The following is a 22,501-nucleotide window of genomic DNA, read 5'->3' as shown; positions in this document are numbered from 1 at the left end:
TAGTGCAATGTAAAAAGCCTAGACAATGACCATGCAGCAGGAAACAAATTATGACTCATTATCAAAGCTCTGTTGTAAGATTTAATCTTTTATTTTAAGATTTCTTACTTCATATTAAAAATATTTATTTTCCTAATTCATCATTTTTGACAATTATTTTCTTTTTATGACCTATAACTTGTCTGCATGTGTTATATTGTTTGCCAGCCACTTATTTTTTTTCCATTGATAAATTATCACATTGATTACTGAAGTAGAATAAAATTAGAACTTCCCATGAGAATTTCCTGTGGGTTTCATGGCAAAGTCAGCAAATATAAACAATCTCAGAGAACCATGTTTGTCTGGTAATTAAACCTGTATTTGATCTTCCACAGGTAGGAAACATTTTTAAGCCAAGACTTAGAACATTTTAGAAAACCTAAAATTCAATATAAAATAGGCTATTGTGTACTTAGCAGTTTTATTATTAATATTGAGGATCAATGTGGTATAGAATCTATTGAAACAATGACTATAATGTATTTACTCCAATCTTGTTTATGCAGAATTCTGTCTTTATCAATGTGAGCACCAACCAGGAAACACACAAGGAAAATTTTAAATGTATCATTTATGCTTATAGTGGTAAATAGGATATGTGCTTTATTTTTAAGATGAAGCAGGATGCCATGTTGAAGCATAATTAGCGAGGAACTTCCCACAAAAGAGAAAACAGATTAACCAGAAGATATTTTGAGAGACATGTAACATGTAAACACTAGTATGTTTTTCCAGTTAGATACACAGTTTTGAAGTCACTCCTATTACTGCTGATTCATGCTGGTTTTGTTTGGTTTTTTGCTTGCTTGCTTTTCACCACAGTGGGTGATATTGAAAGTGTTCCATATGGAATAGCAGTTGTGGTCTTAGTTCAGACAATGAATAATTGTCAAAAGATCATGTAACACAGAGAGACATGAGGTACATCTTCAGGCTCTGCACTATGGACAAAATCAAAACAGAAACCCATTCCTGTCCACAGTGCTTAGAAATTCCTCTACTGTTTCCTCCTCTCTGCAAACTCTATGAGTTAACATCAAACATAAAATCCTGACGTTCTAGATGGATCTGCTCAAACTGTAGCAACACTAATCAAAATAATAGAAATGAAAATTTATGGAGACTTCTTTCTTAATTCAAATTAAGTTTATGTGGAATTTCATATTTATTCAACAAGTTTATTTTACATTATTTTCTTTGTAGATTATTGTTGTTTTCTATTAATTTCCCTGACATTTTTCTGTAGACAAACATGTGCATTAGTTATACATAGTTTCTTTCCTCCCTTGGGGTAAACTAGTGATATGAAATGTAAATAAAAGAATTGATCTGAAATCATAACAGTGATCATTAAAGTTCTTGGAGGAAATATTAGGTTGTGTGACAGGAGTTTGAATTTCATTTAAGTGTACTGTATATCTATACAGTAGAATAACCCAGGAACCACTATTAGAAGATTCTCATGTGAAATGAAAGTCTTAATATCATAGGACTCATCTAAATCTTTCATATCTGACAAGATGAGAACCACTATTATATAGAAAATCTTTTATATCAACTTGTGATAAATTTGTTATTTTACCATATGATGCAATTTTAAAAACTACTATTTTTTACATTATGGGGGAATAAAGCATGAAAAAAAAGTATTAGAGATCTCTTCATGGATAAGGCTGTTTCCCATGGCACATGCCAAACTGGGTTCAATTCCTAGGATGCAAGTGATGTACCCACTGACTTCTCTCTGCATGTACAGATACACACATAAGATAAATAAATGTTATTAGTATAAATATTACCAAATTATTACAGACACAACTCAGTAATGTTATGAAAGGATACATGCTGAATCTACTACAATATAAATATTTCCATTTGGGTAAAGATAAAAGGAGAGGTTGGCTAGAACAACTGCTAAATTGCAGAGCACTTGTTTAGGGTGTACAAAGCTATGCACTATGAAAAGAGTAAAAAAAAAAGAAATAAAAGCACACATGGTCAAAATGTTCTGGTCATAAACATTTTAAATATTCTGATATAATACAATTTTTGACCCAATATTTTAAAATAAAAAATTACAAAATAAGTTTAACTAGACATTAATCCTACAGCACAAACTTACATGTTAAAATAAATTATATTGTATATATATATATATATATATATGAATATTTAACTCTCTCCCTGGTTATATTCAGTCTTATTATATTGAAGAAAACTCTTCGGGATGAAATCCTAATAGCACATAGCTTTTTAAAAAAATTCTATGATGCTCAAGAAGTTTCAGATTCAAAATCAACTTTCATATCTGGAACTTGAAAAGTCATGTTTTATTTGTGAGTCATGATTTATTTGTGGTTATTTTTCTACATGTAAATCATAATCACTTTAAAATTTGGGTACTCTTCAACTTATTCAAACATAACTTGTTTCTTTTATTTTGTTTATGCAAAGTATAATACATAAAAGTATTGCTGATTTTCCCTATTTGCATTGTTTCACATTTAATTTATACTTGCTATAGAAATTCATGATTTATGAAATTGAAACATTTGAGCCTTTTTCTTCTTATCAATTCTATTTTTAACAGTAGGTATCCTTTTCTCCAAGTCACTACTTACATGAGATTTGTCACTTATTACATAGGTATATATCCATTAAATGTTTCTACTGTAGTTGCTCCAATGTGGTAAAGGCAAAGAGTGAGTAATGGAAGGAAAACTGGGAGGAAAAGGAAAGAAAAGAAGCAATATAAGGAAGGATAGACAAAGGAATTAGAGGAGGAGAATGAGAGAGAAAGTGAGGGAAGAACAGAAGAGAATAGAGATCAGTAATTTGTTTTTATCATAATTTCTGTTATATTTCTAAAAATGCAAACAATATTTTCCAGTTCTTTCAGGCAACCTGTAATTCTATTCCAGAGCTTGTTAATATGTGACTTCATTGTTTTTTTCACTAAATAACATCAAAAGCCTCTTCTGACATAGATGATGTCTATACTTTGAGATGGACCTTCGGAAAGTCTAACTTTTTGATTATCACTGATAACAGATAATGTGCCAAGGATTTAAGAGGTTTGATATATTGTCATGCAATCATCATGTTTCATTTTTTTCTTCAATTATTTATCAGCTTTTTAAATTTATCTATATAAACTACACGTATTTTGTTGTATTTTTAGGGGAATGCATCATGAATGGGGCTAGTCATGAATATGGAGATGAGAGGAAAACAAAATGTTTGATTCTTTTCTTGCAGCATGTGAATTTTCAGAAATTAAACCCAAGTTTTCAATTTGGCAGTAAGGACTTTATTCTGTGAGCTATCTCATCAGCTACCATGTTTATCAACCTAAAAGAGATAAAATTACTTTAAAATATTGTGTACAATATTGTAATGTACTATTTTTCTCTCTGCATGTTATATAACTAAAATAGCTACATTCTACAACAATGCTCTTAACATGTCTTTCTCAATGTTTATACTTATCTTTTAAAATCAATTTCACAATCTGTAGGAGAGAAGATTATAGAAAATCATTTTTCCAAATAGCTGAAAGACCAAGATAACTACTCTTAGATCCTGTGCACTGTTACTAATAGAAAGTTTGATTATCTGGAATGTTAGAGAAACTTTTATTGTTTCAATTTATTTCCTTGTTTACTTTGACAGTCTCATGTGCTTCAAACTGTTCTCATATTTCTGAGGATGGCTTTCAGGTTCCTACAGTCTTCTACCTCCCCAGCTTATACTACTACTTTTGGTTCTGAGCTTGGATTTTAATTCAATTTAAAAATGAAAATAAGTAATTGAATGCAGGGATGAACTGACTGTTACAGCTGATGGCTTTAAGCAGAACATGCATTCTCCAGCACATGAACACTTACCTTCCACTGAATTCTGTATTTGCACTTGGGCATTTATACCATTGTATCATAAATGAAAGGATGCAGGTCCTACTTTGACTCCAAGAATTTGTGCTATTTTCTTAATACTATGAATAGTTACCTTGTGAATGACTTTGAAATAATCTGTCCTAGAGTATAGCATGGAGAATGTCACGTATGTGTCTCTCTTCATTCTGAGGGGCCTCACAGACAACACTGAACTTCAGATCATTCTTTTTTTCCTATTTCTAATGATTTATCTTTTTACACTCATGGGAAACATAGGACTTATTGCAGTAGTCATTGGGAATCCTCAGCTCCACAACCCAATGTACTATTTTCTAGGTGTTTTATCATTCATAGACACTTGCTTTTCTACCATTATCACTCCCAAAATGTTAATAGATTTTATGTCAAAGAAGAAAGTCATTTCATTCCTTGAATGTACAACACAGATGTTCCTTGCTGTTAGCTGTGGAACAACAGAGTGTTTTCTCTTGGCTGCAATGGCTTATGACCGCTATGTAGCTATTTACAACCCACTTCTATATGCAGTGAGCATGTCACCCAGACTCTATGTGTCACTCATCATTGCCTCCAATGTTGGTGGAATTCTTCATGCATCTATCCATACAGCAGCTACTGCTAGTCTCTCCTTTTGTAACTCCAATGAAATTAAGCATTTTTTCTGTGATATTCCTCCTCTACTGGCTATTTCTTGCTCTGACACTAAAATGAATGAACTTCTGCTCTTTGTCTTTGTGAGCTCCATTGAGGTACTCACTATATTGATCATCATCATCTCTTACAGTTTCATCTTATTTGCCATTTTGAAGATGCATTCTGCTGAGGGGAGACAAAAAGTGTTCTCTACATGTGGTTCTCACCTCACTGGAGTGTCCATATATTATGGAACAATCTTCTTCATGTATATGAGACCAAGTTCCAGCTATGCCTTGGAACATGACATGATAGTGTCCACATTTTATGCCATTGTGATTCCCATGTTGAATCCTATCATCTATAGTCTTAGGAACAAAGAGGTAAAGGAGGCAATGAAAAGACTTTTAGGAAAAGAGTTTATGAACGTAAAATAAAACTTACTTTAACCACTCGATAAAACAAAGATTCAGTTTCAGTGTCTTCTTTTATTATTATTAATTTTTACAATTCAGATTTTATTCCCCACCCAGTCCACCTTCCAACTGTTCCATATCCCATACTTCCCCTACCATCTCAATGAGGATGTCCCCACTCCACCCATCCCACACACCCCACACACCCCACATACCCCACACGCCCCAACAGCCCTAACACCCCAGCAGAGCTCTAAATTCCCTGGGGCCTCCAGTCTCTTGAGGGTTAGGTGCATCTTCTCTGACTGCACCCAGACCTGGCAGTTTTCTGCTGTATGGGAATTGAGGTCCTCATATCAGCTGGTATATGCTGCCTGGTTGGTGATCCAGTGTTTGAGAAATCTCAGGGGTCCAGGTTAATTGAGACTGCTGGTCCTCCTACAAGGTTGTCCTCCAACTTCTCTTCTTCCAGCTTTTCCCTAATTCTATCACAGGGGTCCGCAGCTTCTATTCACTGGTTGGGTGTAAATAACTGCATCTGATTCTTTCAGTTGTTTGTTGAGTCTTTTTGAAGGCAGTCATGATAGGCCCCTCTTTTTGAGTGCTCCATAGCCTCAGTAGTAGTGTCAGGTCTTAGAACCTTTGCTTGAGCTGGATCCCCTTTTGGGCCTATCGCTGGATGTTCTTCCTTGCAGGTTCTTCTCCATTTCTATCCCTACAGTTTGTTCAGACAGGAACAATTATGTGTCAGAGTTTTGACTGTGGGATAGCAACCTCATCCCTCACTTGATACCCTGTCTTTCTGCTTGAGGTCAGCTCTACAAGTTCCCTCTACCCATTCTAAGGCATTTTGTCTAGGTTCCCTCTCTTTGAGTCCTTAGAGTCTCTCACATCAAAGGTAAAGCAAAACTTTTACTTTAACCCCTTTGTAAAAGATTTATTTTCCGTGTTTTCTTATCACTAATTATAATTTAAATTCCTTATTGAAGTTCAATTGAATTGTTTTTTATTCTGTTAAGATTTTAAAGACATAACATTCTGAATACACTAATATCAATAAAGCAGGCACAAAGGTCAACAAATAATAAATGAGACCTCATGAATCTAAAAAGGTTCTGTAAGGCAAAGAGCAACATGAATTGGGAGAAGCGGTATCCTACAGAGTGATAAAAGATTTTTACTAACTCCACATTCAATAAAATACTAATGTCCAAAATATTTGTAGATTTCAAGAAAGTAGATATAAAAACCAAATCCAACTTAAAAATGGGGTACATATATAAACAGAGAATTCTAAATAGAAGAAACTTAAATGGCCGAAAAATACTTAAAGAAATACTCAGTATCCTTCTTTAGTCATCAGAGAAATACAAATCCAAACCACTTTAAGATTCTATTTTACACCTTCCACAATGAGGATGATAAGTAATACAACCATACATTATGTAGAGAGACAGAGTCTAAATTGGAGATTTCAACTCAGATCCCTATCCTGGAGACTGGGGAACTCCACCAAAAGGGAATAGGAAAGATTTTACGGATCAAAGGGGATAAAGACCTCTAGTGGAACATGGCCCACTGTTTCTAGTAAGCAAGATTCACATAGTCTCAAAGAGGTTAAAGCAGAAAGGATCAGTTCTCATGGGTCTGTACCAGGTCCTCTGCATATATATTATTATTGTTAGTTTGGTGTTTTGTGAGACTTCTAACAATAGAAGCTGGTGTGTCTCTGGGTTTTTGGCCTGCTTGTAGGACACTTTCCCTCCTATTGGTTTGCTTTGTCCAGATTATGTATAAGTGCTTTTGCCTCATTTTATTAGGTCTTGTTTTGTTGTGTTTACTTATTGTTTCTTTGAGAACTCCTTTTTTCTCAATGTAAACAGAGGGGGGAAGGGATCTGGGAGAGGGTGGGAGGGAAGGTGAGCTCAGAGGATTGGTAGAAAAAGAAACTGTGGTTATTATATCTTGTATGAGAGAAGAATCTATTTTCAATAAAAATAAGTGTTCATCATAATTATCACTCAACCTATTTAATTTTACACGTGGAAAAAATCATCCAATAATTTTATCTTATACAGTTCATGTACTCATGTACATCCAGGCATACATATTCATTCATGCAGAACTAATATTATTTGCATTGATTTAATCTGCTTAAATTATGTAATATGCACTACAAACATGACTTAATCTGGTACAAAATATATGAAACTAAGGGCTTTGGAGATGTCCTCACAAGACAGGTATTGGTACATAAAATTCTAATGGTAAAATATTCAGTATTATGAAAATTATCAAGTGAGACCAAAATCTTTGCTTGTACACAAAATAATATGACTGGGAAAATGGATATTCCTGTTAATTGTATTAATCAGTTGAAGTATTTTGCCCAGTTTTATTAGGTTAGATATGAAAAATTTTATGATAGGAGTTGATTTCTTCTGAGAATTTTCTCCTTGATTTGCAAAGCCATATTATTCTCACTATATTCATATATTCTCATTTTATCATATTGCTTTTTAGAAGTCATATGATTCTGAACACCCTCAAATTCATAGGAAAAACAGAATGATTATACAAATATGAATGCATATGTATTATTTATACACATTTAAGTGCACACTGAGAACAACCCATTTACTGAAACTTTAAAGATGTATATAATCCTGTTTATCCATAAAATCTAAATTGTATAAAACTTGTACTTATAATATATACTACATCATCATATTTTATTCTGCCATACTAATCATATATAATCAAACTATAATAAATACATAAGAAACTAGTCTTGCTGTATTTTTTCTTAATCATGTTGCTCCATTTCCTGCTTCATTCTATCTATGAATTTCAAGTGGCTTAAGTACAGATCAAGATTCTGACACCTCTGATTAGATGCTCAAACTACTGAGTTTTATTATCACTGTGTTCATTTTGGAAAATGTATACTTTCATGGTTTACTGCATCATGCATTGCATTGACATGAGTAACATTGTTGAGCTAGACTCTGGCACAGGCCTCTAATTATCATCACTTAGGAGGCTGAGACAAAAGAATGAATAGTCTGAAGCCAATCTGGTCTGCACAGTTAGACATGTTTTATGAAAATAAATAAGGTAACATTCTTTAATTATGTACAAAAGTGTGATATTTACAAATGTGTGTACTTAATTTCACAACACACATACATTCAGAGAGAGAGAGAAATAAAGAATGGAAGGGTGAAGACAGAGACAGAGAGAGACAGAAACACAGAGAGAGGAAAAGAGTTCTATCATAAGAAGCAGCTCAAAAAGAACAACCTAAGTGTGGATGCTTCAGTCCTTCTTAGAAGGGAAACAAAAATATTAAAAGGAGAAAAAACAGAGACAAAGTTTGGAGCAGAGACTGAAGAAAACGTCATCCAGAGACTTCCCCACTTGGGGATTCAGCCTATATGCACATAGTCACTAAAACCAGAAAATATTGCTGATGACAAGAAGTGCATGCGGACAGGAGCCTGATACATCTGTCTCCTGAGAGGCTCTGCTAGAGCATGACAAATACAAAGGCTAATGCATACTGCCAACCATTGAACAGAGAACAGGATCCCCATTGGAGGAGTTAGAGAAAGAATTGAAGGAGCTGAAGTGGTTTAAAATCCCCAAAGAACAACCCAGCCAACCACTCAGCTCTGAGGGACTAAATCAACATCCAAAGAGTACACATAGACAGACCCATCGTTCCAGCTGCACATGTAGCACAGGATGCCCCTGTTGGGTATCAATGGGTGGAAAAGCCCTTTATGCCAAGGCTTGACGTCCCAGTATACTGGAATGTCAGGGAAGGAAAGCAGGAAGGGGTGGGTAGGGAAATACCCTCATTGAAGCTGGGGGAGTGGGGATAGGATAGGAGGTTTATAGATAGGAAACAAGGAAAAAGGATAATATTTGAAATATAAATAAAAATTATCCAATAATAATCATAATAATAAAAAGAAGCTGACTGGAAGCTACAGTACCTTCCCACTGAGATTCCTTCCATCTTTAGAAGATTCTCTAAAGAGTAGGATTCTATCCAGTTCACAACCTTAAGTTCTATTTTATTTTGACATATGACATAAGGTACATGCCACCATCCCTTTGGGTCCAAGCGAAAGAATGAGCTATTTCTACCTATTCAGAGATACTGATTTCATCATAAATCAAAAAAAGAAAACTCACAAGAATCTTTCACTTTGATGATACCTGTAACAATTTCTTTCTGAGAAAAAAAGTTAAACATTTTAAAATCATATTTACGCTTCCATTCTTGTTAAAGAACAAATTTGACTTTATTATGAATATGTGAAATTGACCTTATTTCACCTAGCTCTAGGATTATTTTTATATTCCGAACAGACTCCATTTTTATACCTTCGTAGTATGTTTTTAAATAAAAAAGCTAGCATTCACAGAAAAATGAAGCAAATTTTGTAGGTGTCATATTTTGCTAAAATGAGATAAAATCTAATAGGAAAACAGAACCTCAGTTATCCTTGTGGTACTACGAAAGGCTTAACATGTTGAGAATTTTCAGTGCACTCAGTGAAGACTGATACTTACCCAATGCAAATTACATGAAACTAAGTTCTTAGTAACATGTTCTCATAGGTCAGGCAATTGTAAATAAAATTCTAGTGGTAAAATATTTGGTATACAGCATAATAATTGTGAAAATATGCAAGAGATATCAAACTCTGCTCTTGTACACAAAATAATATGACTGAGAAAATTCATGTTTATGTTTAAAAAAACCTGGTAAGTTGAAATTTCTTGTACTGACTAATTTCAAGTTTATTAGAGCTTACTGCTTTATTGAATGCATTTTACTCAAAAAAGACTCACACTTTTCAATTTAAAATACCTCTCATGAAAAAAATTGCCATTTCATCCTTAATACTGTCACTGATAAAAGTATTATATATATGAATAATTGAATATATATGAATAATTTTTTTCTTTACCATAGCACAAAGAAATCATCTGATATGGACGTTGTTATACTTATAAGTATCTTCTATAAATACATAATTTTTGCAGTCTTAACTGTTTATTTAATATAGATATTAAGTGTAGTCATAAAAATAACACCATGAACATATTCATTGTTTTCATCAGGCTTCTTGGGAAAACCCAAAAGCTTTATTGAATTAGTCATTGAACTTTGGTTTTTGAAAGCATGCCAGATAATCTATTTGGAAAATTGGTCCCTGAGGAAGTCCACATATTGGTAACACCCATTTGTCCTTAGACAGTAGCAGAGATAAAAGTCCTGTAACTCCTCATAATTCGTCCATAGTAACTCTTTGACATGCTTTCGGATCATATCTGCTTGAGAAATTTTTCATTTTGTCAGTACTCAAGAATAATTTCTAGGGTGACATAAGTCTGAATTTAAAAAATGTATGGACAAATATACAAAGGTATTGATCAATACAATGTATTACAGTACAGAAATATTTGTGTCTTTAGTCATATTTCACATTTTTGTAATAAGAAAATTAGGAATTAGCCTAATTTTGGATACATGATATTGAAAAATTCATGTACTTTTATTTGTATTTTTTTCCATTTACAAGATCTGACCCACAGTAAGTATTTTTAAAACTGGCAAAGTTTGGATCTGTATAGATGATATATAGGCTTTATTTTAGAGACAAGTAAGTACTTAGAATTTGTGCCTTAACTAAGTAAATGTCAAGATTTGTGCAAACAACCACAAAACATTTAGAGTCTATGAGTGCTGAGTATAATTTTAGAATATGTTTTAGGTTTCATTGACAGGAAAATAATGCGCACAATCTCCACTAATGTTTATAGGTCATCAAGTGCCCTATTTAAATATATCAACACTAAACTCTATTTGTCATTAATTTATATCAAAAATTAATCAGCAAAAATAATCATGTAGTTATCTCTTATCATTATTCATAATATGTAAGAAATTAGGATTAGATGAGTAGGCATAGAGAGGACACAAATTCATATTCATGCTACTTTTAGCAAAACTATACAGAAAATTCCAAAGAGGCAACATTCACTTTAGCTCAGTTTTGACAAGTTATTTGATCTGTTTAGATTCTTCATTCTTCCATTCTTTAAAATGGATGCATGCCAGTGGTGCCGATACACAAATATCTGACACTAATTATGGAGCTAATAAAGGAAATTATTTATAATAGTATGATGGTAATTAAAATATGAATTATGCCACCTGTTAGCATATCCTAGTCAAATATGAGTTTTATCTCTATCTTTAATATTTATTCATCCTCATACTGTATCAATATTGAGCTAGCAAAATCAACAAACATACCAGCATGTACATTTAAATAAAAATCCTTTTCATAGTTAATCAAGCTGAGTATCACCTTTGATTTCTTTTCAGTTTTAGGGTTGTTCACTATGAACAACTGGAATTACACAAAAGAGTCTGACTTCATCCTCATGGGGCTGACAGATTCCAAAGAGTTACAGCTGGTTCTCTCTGTGCTGTTTCTGCTGATATACCTGGTCACTGTGCTGGGAAACACAGGCATGATGCTGATCATCCGTCTAGATGCTCGGCTTCACACTCCAATGTATTTCTTCCTCACACATCTGTCATTCCTTGACCTCTGTTACTCAACTGTCATCACACCTAAGACTCTACAGAATCTGCTGACTTCCAACAAAATCATTTCCTTTATTGGCTGTTTCACTCAGATGTATGGTTTTGTCCTCTTGGCTGCTGCTGAATGTTTCCTTCTTGCTTCAATGTCCTATGACAGATATGTGGCTATCTGCAACCCTTTACACTACCCAGTTATCATGTCCACAAGGTTCTGCAGTGCCCTTCTCACTGGTTCCTATATGATTGGAACTTTGGATGCCACTGTTAATATACTTTGTATGAACACCTTATATTTCTGCAGACCCAAGGTTATCCATCACTTTTTTTGTGACACGTCCCCAGTTTTAGTACTGTCTTGTAATGATACACATAACATTGAAATCATTATATTCATCTTTGCTGGTTCTACTCTAATGGTGTCTGTTACCACAATATCTGCATCCTATGTGTCCATTCTTTCTACTATTTTGAAGATCAATTCCACTTCAGGAAAGCACAAAGCCTTCTCTACTTGTGCCTCTCATCTCCTAGGAGTCACTGTGTTTTATGGTACTATGATTTTTACTTATTTGAAACCAAGTAATTCCTACTCCTTGGGAAAGGATCAAGTGGCTTCTGTTTTCTATACTATTGTGATTCCCATGCTGAACCCACTCATTTATAGTCTCAGAAACAAAGAAGTGAAAAATGCTTTCCATAGAATTATCAAAAAGCAGGAAGGGTCAGTGCTTAAATTCAGAGTGACACTAAGTAATTAAGCTATCGTTTTCTTTCATATATATATATATATATATTCATTCATTCATTCCTTTGTTTTCTTTCTGTAAATGCACCAGACAGCATGATTTCTATCTTTGTGGAGATCTCTTATACAAACACTACATTGGCCATTTACAGCAATGTAGTTTCTAAAATTTTGTAATTTCGGAAATCAGGAAACACCTTAGTTATGGTTTAAATAAGTATGTGTTATTTATAGCATGACGAAATAACTGACACAATACACTGTCTTCAGAATCATATGTAAATTAATGAGCAAAGTATGAAAAATTAATGATTCTCTGTTTATGCTTCATTTATTTAGATTTATAATATAAATAGTCACTCTATGAGCATGTGACGGAACAGTAAATTACGCTCAAATATAAGGATAGTAAACACAATATTATAAATTATAATTCAGATTTAATTTTTAATACTTTACACTCATGTCTTTTCTTTAAGAATGTCAAAACCAATTACTTCGTGAATTTCATAGGCAAATGGATGGAACTAGAAAATGTCATCCTGAGTGAGGTAACCCAATCACAAAAGACACCCATGGTATGTACTGACTAAAAAATGGATATTAACGCAAATGCTTGAATTTCTCAAGATACAATCCACAGACCACATGAAGTAAAAGAAGAAAGATGACCCAAGTGCAGATGCACTTCAGTCCTTCTTAAAAGGGGGAATAAAAAATATTCATAGGAGAAGATATGGAGACCAAGTTTAGAGCAGAGACTGAGGGAATGGTCATTCAGAGATTGCCAGAACTGGGAATACAGCATATATATATATATATATATATATATATATATATATATATATATATATATATATTTCAGCCACTAAACCTAGATAATATTGATGAAACTAAAATGTGCATGCTGACAAGAAACAGATATAGATGTCTCCCGAGAGGCACAGCTAGAGCATGTCAAATACAGAGGTGAATGCTAGCAGGAAACCACTGAACTGAGAACAAGATCCCTGTTGGAGGAATTAGGGAAAGGATTTAAAGAGCTGAAGAGGCTTTCAACCCCATAAGAACAACAATGCAAATCAACCACAGCTCCCAGACTAAACCACTACCCAAAGACTCTACATGAACTGACCCATGGCTCCAACTGCATATGTAGCAGAGGATGGCCTTGTTGGGCACCAAAGGAAGGAAAAGCCCTTTGGTCCTGCCAAGGATGGAGTCACAGTGTAGGTGAATGTCTGAGGGTGTTTGGAATGGGGGGTTGTGTGGGGAGGTGAACACCCTTTTAAAAGGACGGGAGGGAGAGAGGCTAGGGGGCTTATGGACAGGACTTGGAAAGGGAATAACATTGGAAATTTAAATAAAAAATATATCTAATAAAATTTAAAAATAAGAAAGAATTGTTTTGGGATTTTTTTATGGGGATTGCATTGATTCTGTAGATTGACTTTTGTAGGATGGCCATATTTACTATGTTAATTCTGCCAATCCATGAACAAAGGAGGTCTCTCTATTTTCTGAGATTTTCTTTGATATATTTTTTGAGATACCTGAAGTTATTGTCATGAATATCTTTCACTTGTTTGGTTAGAGTTACCCCAGGAAATTTCATATTATTTCCGTGGCTATTGTTAAGTTCTTTTACAAATAATTTTCCACTGAGCTCAGGAAAACACTAGAAGGTATATAACTGGCAATTCTCAAATACTGATTGTGTAATAAACATTATATTAATAAATTATCATGTTTTTTTTTTCTTTTGCACTTAAGTTGACTTTTTAAGTGGTGCTATCTAATTTCATTTCAGAGTCAATGTTGCTTGTCTCAAAGAATATGCCAAGGTCTCAAAGGATAATCTCATAACGCTCTGATAGGGATGTAAGAGAATAGGAAGTAGTCACATTGTATCTGTGTGGACCACTAGAACTTTAACTATTTCCAAATTATATTCTGGCTGTTTATACTATAAAACAAAGGTGCTTGTCACTGGAAGAAGAAACTGAAAGCTGGTTCATGGAAAGAGAGCTTATTGGGAACATGGATGACTGTATTAATTTCCTTAGTATGTTTCTTATTGGTCATATGAGTGTCCAAGTGCATGGTATTATATTCATCTGTTGATATCTGTAATTTTATTTGGAAGTCTCACTCAAAAGGATACTTTATTATCTCTATTATGACCTTCATCTGATTTGATACAGATATTCACCCAGTAGCTTTAGGCTGGCTGTTTTGAGAAAAGATCTCTCATTTGCCTATTATCTCTCTATCTAATCTATAGGTCATGTGTCGATTTATCTCTATCTTATATGTATCATCATCATCACCATCATCATCATCTATAACTGATATGTCTACCTATCCAGCTATTTTTTTAACATACTGATACTAGCTGTATACTAAATAAACTCACTCATTTCAAAAAAAAAATTACATCCATCATCGAACATTTTCTGGAATGTACAGCAAAATTTGGCATAAGATATTAAAGTGAATTAAGCTAACAAAAGTATATCTGCTAGGTTTTATGACAATTTGGAAGTTGTAAAGATTTAATTAATTCATTAATGAATTTATTTATTTATTCTTACATTCCACAATTTCTTTCCCTCCTGGTTTACCCTCCCTCCTACTATTCCACATCCCATATCTCTTTCTCGCACCCGCTGTCCGCACGAGGATGACCCCATTCTACCCACCCCACCTACCCCACCAGAGCTCTAAACTCTCTGGGGCCTCCAGTCTCTTGAGGTTTAGGTACATCTTCTCTGATGGAACCCAGACCTGGCAGTCCTCTGCTGTACATGTGTTGAGGTCCTCATATCAACTCGTATATGCTGCCTGGTTGGTGATCCAGGATCTGAGAGATCTCAGGGGTCCAGATTAATTGAGATGCCGATCCTCTTACAGGTTCACCCTCCTACTCACCTGCTTTCAGCTTTTCCCTATTTCAACAACAGAAGTCAGCAGCTTGTCTTCATTCGTTGGGTGCAAATATCTGCATCTACTCTTTCGGCTGCTTGTTGGGTCTTTCACCTAGATGGCAGTCATGATAGGTCCCTTTTTTGTGAGTGCTCCATAGCCTCGGTAATGGTGCCTGTGATTGAGCTGGATCCCACGTTGGGCCTGTCGTTGGACCTTCTTTCTTTCAGGCACTTCTCCATTTCCATACCTGCATTTCTTTCAGACAGGAACAATTATGGGTCTGAGCTTTGAATGTAGGATAGCAACCTCTTCCTTTACTTAATGTCCTGTCTTTCTGCTGGAGATGGGCTCTACAAGTTCCCTCTTCCCACTGAGATTTTTAAGGAATAGAAACACTGTAACAATCATACAGAACCATGTGCATGATATTCAAAATCAATGATGGTGGAAGCTTGTCTATGTAAGACATGTAGAAACAAAATCATGTCATTCCCTTTTTATTCCTTTGATACATTCTGCTTCATTTAAAACTCTTATATTGCCATTCCATTATGCAGAATGAAAATTTTTTGTGTATGAGAAAAAATCGGGCTACTAATCTTATATTGAAAGTGCACTTTAAAAGTATCTTTTATGCAAGAACACACTGTACATTTGAAAAACACTTAATTCTCAGATATATCAAGTATCTCTGGCATACTTTCTCACAGTCTTTTATCTTGCTACTGAAAGACCCTCAGACAGAGGAGACTCTCGCTCCAGTCCTGAGGACACCCACCACCCACGAACAAACGGGACTCCATCTTGATGTAAGAACAAGAGGTTTACCTTGGGATACCAGTGCACTGGGGCTCGACATGGTCCTCACGCAGGAGGGATGTGAAGAGCCTCGAACAACAGAAATGTACAGCTTAAGTAGTCATTTAAGATTACACAGTTTCATTAGCTCAGCTATTTCGGTGCCAAGGATAACTAGGCAGATGTTTCTCGTCCTGGAATTCCTGGGATAAGGCCATAACCACATCAATGCAGCTATTTCAGTACCAAGGACATCTGACTTGATATATGTTTTCTTATCCTGGGGTTCCCAGGACAAGGACCAAGGATATCTGTCTTGGCAGGTGTTTCTCTTCTGGAGTTCCTAGGAAAAGACTATAGCTATGTCAGCACAGCTGCATTCAGTACCAAGGACATCTCACTTCTATAGTGGTCAGTTAGCTTCCCAGAGATGTTTCCTGTCTTGTGATTGCCCTGCAGTAAATATGTTCTATACCATCTGTTCTTATGGTTCGGCAGCTTCCTAGAGAGTGGGTAGGGATGTGCTTTCTGTACTTTCTGGTCTATTGTCTAACATCTAGGGGCTAAGCAAGGGCCAGCTTAAAAGATTCTCATTCTTAAGAAATGGCTGCACTAATATCAAATGGGGATCTTTCATTACTTTAGGATTTTTAAATGGTTTAAAAGTAAATTCTCATTTAAAAAATTGACCTGCTATTTACGTTTATATTTTACAAAAGAAACACATGAAAGCAAATAATTGATGAGTAGATATTTTTATGTTGATCTCAAATATATGTATTGTGTAACTACAGTTCGAATTGGCTTCCTTCTTTTTAAACATACAGTTCACTTTCTAATTGTTTGTCTTCTCAAACTTGTTTTATTTTTACACACACAAATATATATATATATTTATATATATAATGTTTTATTCAACCCATTTTACCCAGTTTTATTCCTTTCTCTATCTTACTTGCTCCATCTCTCTGTCTCTCTGTCTCTGTCTCTGTCTCTGTCTCTCTCTTTCTGTCTGTCTGTCTGTCTCTCTCTTTCTCTCTCAATTTGGGTGTTATTCTAATATTTTCTTGGACCTATTTTGGTTTGTTAGGGTTGCTTATGGGAACATAAGTAAAATATTATGGGCAAGTCAGCAAAGGTTATATCAGTGAAAAGAGAATGACAAACTGCTCCTGGCAATCTTTTACTGATCAAAATGAGGAGTAGGGCTTCAGAGCCACCAGCTACATAAATGGCAGAAATTCGGAGTTCTAAGGAACTTCCTACATATATATGTATCTGCTTTGTTGTCTTTATGATCACAATACCCAGGTCTTGACTGCGATTTCAATGCTCCACAGAATGCAGAATTTTCCCTTATCTTCTTAGTATTGCCTTCCTTCTAATCTGTTTTCTGCATAGTTCCCTCTTTTTGGAGTGATTGACATGTATTTCATTTACATATGTCTGCAGTAGTCAATTATTCTAGGTGGTTTTACGACATATGAGCCTCTGACTTTGCAGTTTCCTATTGCAAAAGTGAGCTTCTTATTCAATCATTAAAGCAGTGTTAGCCTATGGATGTAGGCATATATATTTTAAGGCAGTGCGATATCATGTGCTGTCATCAATATGATGTCAGCATGTTCCTCTATTGGACTTGTGATCTTCCACACTGTACTCTTTTTACCAGAAGATATCAAATGTAATATGGGGATGGTTTGTTACTTCCCACTGTTCTAAAAGTAGACATATTTTGTCTAAAAGTTGAGTATTATAGAATACAAGGTCCACAACTTGCTGAGATTACTCATGAGATTTCTAACCATAGAAGCATGAATAGTCCCTTCAAGCTTTTTGTACACTAATGAATGGCAAGGAATAAACTTGTTCTGTAAGTTCAGCTTGATTTTCCTTTATCCTTTAGTTAAAATCCATACTAACTTCAACAATATTTTTTACTATCTAATTCAGGCTATCATATAATCCACAGCAGTAATAACAATATATACTATCATTTATGTTGGCTTATCTAAGCTATGTTTCTAAATTCCTGTCAAAATTAGTACTGGAATTATTTATTTTATTTTATTTTACTTGTTGTTGTTATCTATTAATTTATGTTGTCAGTTTACTTCTGGGTGGCAACTCTCCCGTCCTACCAGCCTGCCTACGTATAGTTTCTTCCCTCTTCTCCCCATTACTTCTCCTCTGATAAGGTGGGAATCCTTACCTACAGCCCCTAGTATCAACATACCCAGGCATATCAAGTCAATGAAGAACTAGGCACATTCTTTCCTACTAAGGCCAGACTAGGACCACAGTTAGAGGAATAATATCCACAGCAAGACAATATAGTCAAGGACAGCCCATACTCCAGTTGTTCAGGAATACACATGAAGACAAAGCTGAACATCTGTTACATATGTGCAGGGGGACATAGCTCTAGTTCATGTAAGCTTTTGGTTGGTGGTTCAATCTTTGAGAGCCCCCACCTTTCCAAGTTAGTTGACTCTCTTGGTATTCCTGTGGAAAATCTCTCCTCTCCAAGCCCTCAATTGTTCCTCCAACTGTTCCACATGACTCACAAGGCTCTGTCTAATGTTTGAATGTGGTTCTCTTCATTGGTTTTGGTCAGTTGCTGAGTGCTGCCTTTCAGAGGCAGTTAGGCCCCTGTGTGAGCATAACAGAGTACCATTGATAGTGTCAGAGATTAGTTTTTGCTCATGACATGGGTCTCAAAGTGGGGCAGTAAATGGTTGGCCATTCCCTCAAATCTGGTCTCTTTGTCCCTGAGCTTCTCATATGCATTTGGAGCATAGATATTCAGGACTGAATATATTTCAAAGCATTACCATTTTAGTTATATGTTTTTTCTTTCTTTATCTATCTATATATTTTTGATTTCTTCAATCTTCTAACCCTTTGTAACATGTGTTTTTATCTTGCAATTAACTATGTTTATTTCTAAGGTTTATTTCTACTATTTTCTTGAGTTACCAATGAAGGGCAACAAAAATCTAGTAACAAGACATCAAAACTGTATAAGTCTAAATTCTATTTAACAATGACACAGTCTCATTGTCTCTAAAATATAGCCAAAATGCCTTTTTTATAATATGATGTGTTTGCATTTTATATTTATAAATAAAAAATATTTGTGGCAGTCTGTCCTGTGGTCTCAGGATGTCTGCACTTCTCGGTGGTCAGCTTTCTTCCCCACTGGAATTGGGTACAGGGAACTGTGGGATGGTATCAGTTCACTTCCGGGTAGAGCCAGAAACAGGAAGTGCCCTGACCAGAGGACTTCTGCCTCTATGTATCCTGAATTCACCAGGCAGGTCACTTGGTAGCAGAAAAGTGGATCTTACCTCTGCTCTCAAGTGTGGCAGCACTTCTAGAGACTGTCTTCCAGCTCTAGGTATGGGCAGGAATTAAAGGGTCCCTGATTGCTTGTCTAGATCCTTGCACCCAGAGGGCACAGTTTGCAATATGCAATTCCCTCTTGTGTCTGGACTGTGGGTCTAGGATAGTCTCCTCTGACTTCATAGGAGTAAATAAACTTCTGAGAGTCCAGCACTCTCCCCCATGGGATTTGAATTCAGGGACCTTTTTGGATGGTTCAGTTCTGTCCTGGGTACAGAAAAGAACCACAGATATAAGTGGCTTTCTGTTCCTATGTCCCTCTGTCCAGAGGCAATGTGCAGTTTCTCCTTGGACCAGGGATGTGGACAGAGGTGTGGAGAGGTGGCAGTCTGTCTTGCAGTCTCAGGGGGTCTGCACTTCTTGGTGGTCAGCTCTCTTCCCCCCAAACTTTCTTTATAAGTCAAACATTACACTATAATGGATGGATGAAGCAAAGAAGCTCAGGCTGACAGGAACCAGATGTAGATCTCTCCTGAGAGACACAGCCAGGGTATGGCAAGTACATAGGCAAATGACAGCAGCAAACCTCTGAACTGAGAATGGGACACCTGTTAAAGGAATCAGAGAAAGACTGAAAGAGCTTGAAGGTGCTTGTGTCCCCATATGAACAACAATGCCAACCAACCAGTGTTTCCAGGGACTAAGCCACTACCCAAAGACTATACATGGACTGACCCTGGGCTGCAACTGCACAGGTAGCAATGAATAGCCTAGTAATGGCACCAGTGGATGGGGAAGCCCTTGGTCCTTCCAAGTCTGAACCCCCAGTGAAAAGGATTGTTGTGGGGAGGGTGGTAAGGGGAGGAGGATCGGGAGGGGAACACCCATATGGAAGGGAAGGGGGAGGGTTTAGGGGGATGTTTGCTTGAAACCCAGAAAGGTAATAACAATTGAAATGTAAATAAGAAATAATCGATTTAATAAAGATGAAGAAAAGGAAAAGAAATAAGAAAGTCAGATATAGTAAAATAATTATACACACCAGAGCCAACTAAAAAGTAGTCACATGCAAAGAAAATCTATACACCCATTGTCAAAAGTTATGGTTAGGAGAAAAAGAAAAAAAAACTATTTTTTACAATAGCTGCTGTGGGCTACTGAGATGTCTCCATCCCTTTCTTCTATATGCAGTCCCTTATTTCAGATGGTGAATTCCCTAGAGGGATGTGTCTGCTTTTTCCCAGGGTCCCAGATGCCACCCCTTTTTTATAAGAAGCTGCGGTGTGCTTCTGAGATGTCTCCATCCATACCTTCTGTGGGCAGTCCCTGTCTGTCCCCAACAAAATTCTTTTTTCTTCATTAATTACTTTCATTCTTCACTGTGCCCTTAACATCCTGTTCATACACCACTCCTTCTATTCCTACCCTCACAATCCCTCCTCCCATTATTCCTCTTTTTCTCCTCAAATAATGGGAAGCTCCCTTTGGGTACCAGCCTGACCTGGAACATCAAATTGCAGCAGAACTAAGTGCATCTTCTCTTTCTGAGACCCAACCAGTGAGTCGATGTAGGGGAGTGGTATCTAATTTCAGACAAAAGAGACAGAGAGCCTTCATAACAATTGTTAACAAATCCATAGGGGGACAGGCACTACATGATCTTTGGTTAGCATTTCAGTCTCTGTGGGCCTTCATAGGTTCAAGATAGTTAACTATGTAGATCTTCTTGTGGTTTTCCTGACCTCTGTCTCTGGCTTGCTATCTCTGGCTTACTCAATCCTATTCCCTACTCTTCCTCAAGACTCCACAAGATCCAACTGATGTTTGGTTGTAGGTCTCTGGATCTGTTTCCATTGCTGCTGGATCAATACTTTTAGGAGACAGATATGTTAGGCATGACAGTTATGTATCAGGGGTCGGCTCATCCCCATAGGATAGGTGTCAGTTTGGGCCAATCATTGGTTGTCCATTCAGACAGTCTCTGCTCCATGTTTATCCCTGTATCTTATAGGCTGGATGGATTTTGTATCAAAGCTCTTCTGAAAAAGTTGATGTTCCTTCTCTCCACTGGAAGTCCTGCTGGCTACAGAAATGGCCATTCTAGTCTCCATATACCCAAATGCTAGGATTCTCAACTATGTTAATCTCCCAGCCCTTATGAATTTTCCAGCTCATCCCAGATATATACTATCAGAAGGGCTAAGATCAAAAACTTAAGGGATAGTTCATGCTGAGAACATTGAGCAAGGTTAATGTTCCTTCATTGTTAATGGGAGTGCACACTTGTACAACCATTTGAGAAATCTACTTACTGATTTCTTAAAAAATGGAATAGATTCACCTCAAGACCCAGCTACACTACTCTGAGGCATATGGTCAAACATACAATTCACTTGGTTAACTATGTTCATAGCAGCTTTGTTTATTTATTCAGTTGTCTGTTTGTTTTATGTAAGTACACTGTATATTGTCATTGTCTTCAGATACACCAGGAGAGAGTATCAGATCTCATTATAGATGGTTGTGAACCATCATGTGGTTGCTGGGTATTTAACTCAGGACCTCTGGAAGAGCAGTCCGTAGTCTTAACTATTGAGCCATCTCTTCAGCCCAGCAGCTTTATTTGTAATAGGCAGACAGTGGAATCAGTCTAAATGCCCTTCTACCACCACCACCACCAACAAAAAGGTATAAAAGCATGTGCTACTTTTACACAATGGAGGGTTTCTTACTCAGCTATTAAAATGAACGTCATCATGAAAAATCTAGGAAAATGAATGGAAGAAGAAAAGAAATCATCCTGAATATGGTAACCCAGATCCAGAAAGACAATGATGGTATGTGCTCATAAGTTGATATTAACCATATTAGTCATAAGAATGCTACAATCCACAGACAAAAATTAGCTGAGTAACTGGGAAAGCTGAAAGGAGATTCATGAATATCATTTTGTTGAAGAAATAGAAGAGGTGGTGGTGTATAAATGTAAATGTTACTTTTACTTTTTTTTCTCAGAGTAAGTAATAAGTTGAGATTCCTATCCAAG

General features: G+C 35.9%; 2 protein-coding genes across 2 annotated transcripts; both read left to right on the top strand.

The window, feature by feature from the left end:
- Positions 1-2,893: 2,893 nt before the first annotated feature.
- Positions 2,894-5,026, top strand: LOC116900313 (olfactory receptor 141-like). The gene is made up of 2 exons (XM_032902069.1): positions 2,894-2,934; positions 4,075-5,026. The coding sequence occupies exon 2, from the start codon at positions 4,091-4,093 to the stop codon at positions 5,024-5,026; it is 936 nt and encodes a 311-aa protein (XP_032757960.1). The 5' UTR covers positions 2,894-2,934; positions 4,075-4,090.
- Positions 5,027-11,431: 6,405 nt separating this feature from the next.
- Positions 11,432-12,397, top strand: LOC116900312 (olfactory receptor 8H1-like). Its single transcript, XM_032902068.1, has one exon. The coding sequence runs from the start codon at positions 11,432-11,434 to the stop codon at positions 12,395-12,397; it is 966 nt and encodes a 321-aa protein (XP_032757959.1).
- The last annotated feature ends 10,104 nt before the right edge of the window (positions 12,398-22,501 follow it).

This window comes from Rattus rattus, chromosome 5 (genome assembly GCF_011064425.1).
Source record: "Rattus rattus isolate New Zealand chromosome 5, Rrattus_CSIRO_v1, whole genome shotgun sequence".
NCBI lineage: Eukaryota > Metazoa > Chordata > Mammalia > Rodentia > Muridae > Rattus > Rattus rattus.
Note: the sequence above shows the minus strand (reverse complement) of the source record. Positions and strands in the feature narration are given on the sequence as shown.

Coding starts and splice junctions, on each gene's coding strand:
- LOC116900313 (XM_032902069.1), top strand. CDS start 4,091: ATGGAGAATGTCACGTATGTGTCTCTCTTCATTCTGAGGGGCCTCACA.
- LOC116900312 (XM_032902068.1), top strand. CDS start 11,432: ATGAACAACTGGAATTACACAAAAGAGTCTGACTTCATCCTCATGGGG.